Here is a 6,121-nt window from a genome sequence, read left to right as displayed (position 1 = left end):
CAGGCCAGCCCATGAGCGCCTATCTATCCAGCATGTTCTGGAAGCGGCCATATTCCTGAAATGTAGATACGGCGGCGGCGGGCTCCTGCTCGTCGGGCAAGAGGCCACGACGGCTGGTCCATGGACCCGTGTGGCTGCTCCCTTCGCCCATTTGACTCCACCCCCGGCAGTGCCCTCTTGCCGCTGGAGAAAGCCCAAGGTGGATCTCGCTGGAATATGTCGGCTCGTAGGTGCAGGACGCGGCACTACACAAATTCATTGGCGGTGGCGGCGCGCATCGTCGCTGGGAGCGGAGGCGCTGAGATCTCCGCGTACTCCAGAGGCCATGTAGATGTGCGGCGAGAAGAGTAGCATTCGTGGTGGTGTGGGTCATGTGTTGTCGCGGCTCGAGTAAGAAGGTGTTGGCAGGTGATAGGCGCCAGGGAGGGCAGGAGCGATGCGGGGTGGGGTGTCGTAGCGGGGTGACATGCCAGGGTGGTCCAGGGCACATGTGCGGCGGTGCCTCAGGTCAATGGGAAGGTAAGGTTCAAGCCGGAACGATGTGAGAGGGGTGGTTCTGGTGAGAAGTGGAGGCGTAGGATCCGGGGTTAGGTGGGTGCCACATGTAAGGAGTTGACATGGTGGGTCGACTCAGTAGCCAACACGGTCCAAGCCGTCAAAGCAGGGTTCATTCCTAACTAAGAGTAGTTATGATCTATTAGTTCTTAGGTCTCGAAACTGGAATTAAGGTTGCGGCAACCCATATGAATCTATAATACATAAATAGCTTATCCCCACTATCTTATTTTTCTTTGACATGCAGCCTATTCACGTCAGCAAATGTATCATGAAATCACCTCAGTGTGTTGCAAGTTCTCGTAAAAGCGTGCAACCCAAAAACAGTCCACACATCCATGGCCGTGGCCACTGATATTTTACTTATTGTATTTTTCCTCTGCTTCTATTATTTCTTGTACTCAAAAGATGCTCACATGCTACGCATTGTTTGCAACACGCATCAAATTATGAGAGCATCATCATACATACAATCAGTGGAGGTCTCTTTCATATCACAAAGAATTCGGAGAAGATAATCCTTACTTTATTCGACTGAACACACTTTGGCATAGATTCCATGCACGCACCTACTTATGAATAAGAATAACACATGTGTATAGGACGCAGAGTTTCTTAGCTCGGGTGAACAGTAAAATCAAAACAAAACAAAATCCAAATTTTTTTTGGAACAAACATTGACAAAAGTTTTAAGTGCTTGCGAAAATTCATCACGAAATCACATTCCTAGAAGGCGTGGTGAAATTAAAAAACAAAATCGATACTCTGAAAATGCTACTTCCGAAAGCATTTTGGAGCATTGAATTTGTTTTTTTGCGCCACGCCTTACAGAAATGTGATTCCATGATGAATTTTTGCAAGCACTTAGAACTTTTGTCAATGTTTCTCCCAAAAAGAATTTGGCTTTAAAAAAAAATTCGATTTTACTGTTCACCAGGCTCAAATGAGCTCGGGAGCAGAAAGACACTTTCGCATGTGTATATATGTTTATATGAGAAAGTAAGAAATGTGGATTTATATTACGTACTCGAAATACTTTGACACAGCTCGTATTTTCATCATTTTTGTGAAATGCTCTATGACTTTAACTTGTAAATAACATCCCTAATCATGATTATAACTGAATACTACTAGTAGTTTTCGCATATTGCATTGCATATATGGGTCATTTATGTTTGACAAGGTAAATCTTAATTACCAGGAGAAGTTAAACAAGTGAGGATCAAGAGTTGCACAGCAAGCCGGCCATGACCTTGTCGACCTAGCCAGCTAGCAAGCTCTCGCTTGGCTATTTAATGCCTGCCTTGGCTACCAGCGTTCCACAGCACATACACGAAGAGCTAACAATGGCAGAACGTGGCGGACTGCTTACGTTTCTCCTCCTGGGGCTCTTTCTCGGCCTCGCTGGATCCAGTCCGCCGCCGGAGCCGGTAGAGTGCGCGCATGGCACGTCCGACTGCACCGTCACCAACGTGTATGGTTCCTTCCCGGACCGCACCGTCTGCCGCGCGGCCAACGCCACGTTCCCGCGCACCGAGGAGGAGCTCGTGGCAGCCGTGGCTGCCGCCGCCGCAGCCAAGCGCAAGGTGAAGGTGGCCACGAGGCACTCCCACAGCTTCACCAAGCTGGCCTGCCCCGGCGGCCGTGACGGCACGATCATCAGCACCAAGCGGCTCAACAAGACGGTGAGCCTCGACGCTGCCAAGGGGCTGATGACGGTGGAGAGTGGCATGGTGCTCAAGGACCTGATCCAGGCGGCCGCGGAGGCGGGGCTGGCGCTACCGCACTCGCCCTACTGGTACGGAGTCACCATCGGGGGCCTCCTTGCCACGGGTGCCCACGGCAGCTCGCTGTGGGGCAAGGGCAGCGCCGTCCACGAGTACATCGTCGGGATGAGGATCGTAACGCCGGCGCTGGCCAGCCAGGGATTCGCCGTGGTCAGGGAGCTCAGCGTGGGAGACCCTGACCTCGACGCGGTCAAGGTATCTCTGGGCGTCCTCGGCGTCGTCTCGCAGGTAATACCTGCTCCTCCGTGACTTTGCACAAATCACAAATGCAAGATGAAAGTTCTTTCTCTTCTTTTTTTACGAGAAAGATGAAACTTCTTTCGACTAAACGATCGATAGATTTACATTAATCACTACTCATCATTCATGGAATGAAAACTAAGTATATATTGGAGTACGATTAATTAACTACTCATTGTTCACAAATATAACATGTCTTGAATATTTCAATATGAACCACATACGGACAGAAATAAGTGAACAAACACTAAAACTTGTATATGTATATTTGTGAACCGAGGGAGAACTAATTTTTGGTCCACCCAACCAGAAAAAGAAAAAACAAAAAAAGGAAGGCACTAACAAAATTTGGGCTTCGATAACTGCCACACGTGTGGCATGTAGTAACACCGTCATACGTCTTTTACACTAAAGTTGCCATCTAGAAAAAAAATCTCTAAAAAATCGAAACTTGCCATCCAAATAGAAAGTCGCCATGCTTCACATTTAAAGTTGCCATCCCCTTGTAATTAAAGTTGCCATCAAATAACATGTGGCCGTTATCATTTGGGTAAAAAAATTGGACATGCGCAGGTCACGCTAGCCTTGCAGCCAATGTTCAAGCGGTCAGTGACGTTCGAGACACGTGACGACATGGACTTACCGGCGCAGGCCGCCGTGTGGGGCAGGCTGCACGAGTTCGGCGACATGGCATGGCTGCCATGGCAAGGCAAGGTGATCTACCGCAAGGACAACCGTGTACCCGTCTCGACCAAGGGCCACGGCCTCAATGACTACCTCGGCTATCGCTCGAACCCGACCCTAGCACTCATCACGGACAGAGCCACCGAGGAGCGCCTGGAGGAGGACAATAGTGACATCGCCCGTTGCCTGGCGGCGCGGGTGCCATCGGCGCTATTCGAGCTGCAGGGCTACGGCTTCACCAATGATGGCTCCTTCTTCACAGGGTGGCCTGTGATCGGGTTCCAGAACCGTATCCAGGCGTCTGGCACGTGCATCAGCAGCCCAGAGGACGGACTCCTCTCCACATGCACATGGGACCCGCGCATCCGGAGCCCCTTCTTCTATAGCTCCAGCTTCAGCATAGCGCTTTCCAAGGCGCCGTCATTCATCGCCGAGATGCAGAAGCTCCGCGACCTCAAGCCTTGCGCCTTCTGCGGTCTCGATGCCACGCTGGGTGTGCTCCTCCGCTACGTCAAGGCCTCCTCCGCTTACCTTGGCAAATCAGAGGACTCGATCGACTTCGATTTCACCTACTACCGGAGCTACACCCAAGGCGAGCCACGTGCCAACTCTGATGTGGTCGATGAGCTCGAGCAGTTGGCACTGTGCAAGTACGACGCCGTACCTCACTGGGGCAAAAATCGCAACTTTGCCTTTGACGGCGTCATTGCCAAGTACCCCAAAGCCGCTGAGTTCCTCAAGGTGAAGGCCAGGTACGACCCTGATGGGATCTTTTCCAGCGAGTGGAGTGACCAAGTGCTCGGCGCCAAAGGCAGCTCCAATATGGCTGAGAAAAGTTGCGGCATCGAAGGGATCTGCATCTGCTCTGATGACTCGCACTGCGCTCCAGAGAAGGGATACTTCTGCCACCCGGGGAAGGTGTTCACGGATGCCAGGGTTTGCTCAACCCGACGCACATTCGGCGACGACCTTCTGAAGGAACAGTGATTGGTAATGCATGTATGCATGTGTCGGCTCAAGCAGCACCGCGATCAAAGCGATATGCTGACTTTAATATTGTTTGTATCGTGGTGTGTTAGCATTTTCCAGAGATTTCATCCATCTCGGTGGAAGATTTAAATAACGACGCTATAGCACCGCTATAACGTTTGAAGGGGCACCACGCCGCAGCTACGCTTGCTTTGCTATGCTATGCTTTGTTATGGCTGGATGCCAAGTATATGTGATATATGTATGCATGTCAACTATCAAAAAGTGTGTGTGTGTGTGTGTGATATTGATTGTATGTTTGTTGAAAATATATCCTAGAGACAATAATAAAGTCGTTATTATTCTATATTTATGTTCATGTTTAAGTATATTCTTCTATGCTACTCCCTCAGTTCCTTTTAGATATTCCAATAAGGACTACATATGAAGCAAAATGAGTGAATCTACATTCTAAAATATGTCTATATACATCGATATGTAGTCCGTATTGAAATTTTTAAAAGGTTTATATTTAGAAACAGAAGGAGTAGATCACAAACCCACGGGTATAGCAAGTGATTCCATGGTTGGTGCATCCTGGGCATGCTTCCTATATTCACATAAGGCAGCTATGAAACTGCCACTAGAGTCTCGAAAGATGGCCGCCACCGCTCCCGAATCTGAATCGTTGTGTTACGATATGAAGCATCAACATTCAGTTTTATACACCCTGCAGGAGGTCTTGCCCATTTTATTTCTCAGTGTGGAGGCTGGATTTTTCCCACCAAAAAATTAGCTGCAATCCCTCTAATATTCTTTCCTTTGCCGGTCCCCTCTAATAATGTTCATTGCTGCACGTGTCAGGGAACCCACCTTCTCCACATGGGCTACCTTTTGCGTTCCCCACCAAATAAACCAGCATGCGACCATGATAATTTCCAATATATTCCCTCCAGGAATAGATGCACCACCAGGAGCATTAGCGCATAGAAGCATCTCTAGAGTAGTCGCTCCAGATCTGTGTCACCCTGTCACTCTTGTAATATCTCCGAGACCCAGCTCACTCCAAATACCCACCGCACGATCACATAGAAATAAATAGGACGGACCTAGGGAGCGCCGCTGCACTCGTTTGTTGTTTGGAGTGCAACGTTGTATATAGTAAGTGCATGTCTTTGTGTTCACCTATCTACGTTAGAAAAGAAAATTGTTTGGTCATATCCTTAGCGCACATGGTTGCTGACTGAATCAGCCTAAATTCTACCCCCACGTGCATTTATTTAGGGATTAAAACGTTCTAAAAGCCATAACATTTGGTTCAAACATCGAAATCCAGTCCGTTTTCACCGCCGGGTTTCTATCGACGAGTTCTTCAAAACTAGACTCATATGAGTACATTTCGTCAAACTTTTTTTTCAAGGGAACTTTGGGTGCAATGGAGGCAACTATAATGCTATAGTGAAGCAACTTATTCTTTTTGGCCTAGTTGGACTGACTATTAGGTTGATTTGCATACAAACGAGAAAAATCACACAAAATATAACGCATCTTTGGTGCTACAGACAAAGTAACTTCACTGTAGTTTGTGTATCTGCGAGTTTTGCAAACATTATCCCAACTTGCCTGTCATGGCTGCTCAATTGCCTATTGTCGATGCTTAGTTACCTACGGTTGATGTTCAATTGCCTATAAATGCTACAAATTGCCTATATTGATGCCTAGTTGCCCGCTATTCATAATTAGTTGCCTACAATCTATATCTATACCTAATCTTTACCTAATAATAAAGGACGGAGGCTTACATAGTTCTTCATACGTCACCACTTTATATCCGTTGATTTTATGCTAATCACGGAGATTGACGGCTAAGATTTGTGCCTGTTTTA

General features: G+C 47.9%; 1 protein-coding gene across 1 annotated transcript; it reads left to right on the top strand.

Annotated features, from left to right (window-relative positions):
* The first annotated feature begins 1,867 nt into the window (after positions 1-1,867).
* LOC123179789 (probable L-gulonolactone oxidase 4) lies at positions 1,868-4,602 on the top strand. Its single transcript, XM_044591668.1, has 2 exons — positions 1,868-2,570; positions 3,156-4,602. The coding sequence occupies exons 1-2, from the start codon at positions 1,902-1,904 to the stop codon at positions 4,251-4,253; spliced, it is 1,767 nt and encodes a 588-aa protein (XP_044447603.1). The 5' UTR covers positions 1,868-1,901; the 3' UTR covers positions 4,254-4,602.
* Positions 4,603-6,121: the final 1,519 nt, after the last annotated feature.

The sequence above is a fragment of the Triticum aestivum genome, chromosome 1D, assembly GCF_018294505.1.
Source record: "Triticum aestivum cultivar Chinese Spring chromosome 1D, IWGSC CS RefSeq v2.1, whole genome shotgun sequence".
Taxonomy (NCBI): Eukaryota; Viridiplantae; Streptophyta; class Magnoliopsida; order Poales; family Poaceae; genus Triticum; species Triticum aestivum.
This window is presented reverse-complemented; position numbering and strand designations above follow the sequence as displayed.

Bases quoted from the DNA above. Each gene is read 5' to 3' on its own strand.
- LOC123179789 (XM_044591668.1), top strand. From the start codon at position 1,902: ATGGCAGAACGTGGCGGACTGCTTACGTTTCTCCTCCTGGGGCTCTTT. The intron at 2,571-3,155 runs GTAATACCTGCT...GGACATGCGCAG, and splicing joins TCCTCGGCGTCGTCTCGCAG to GTCACGCTAGCCTTGCAGCC.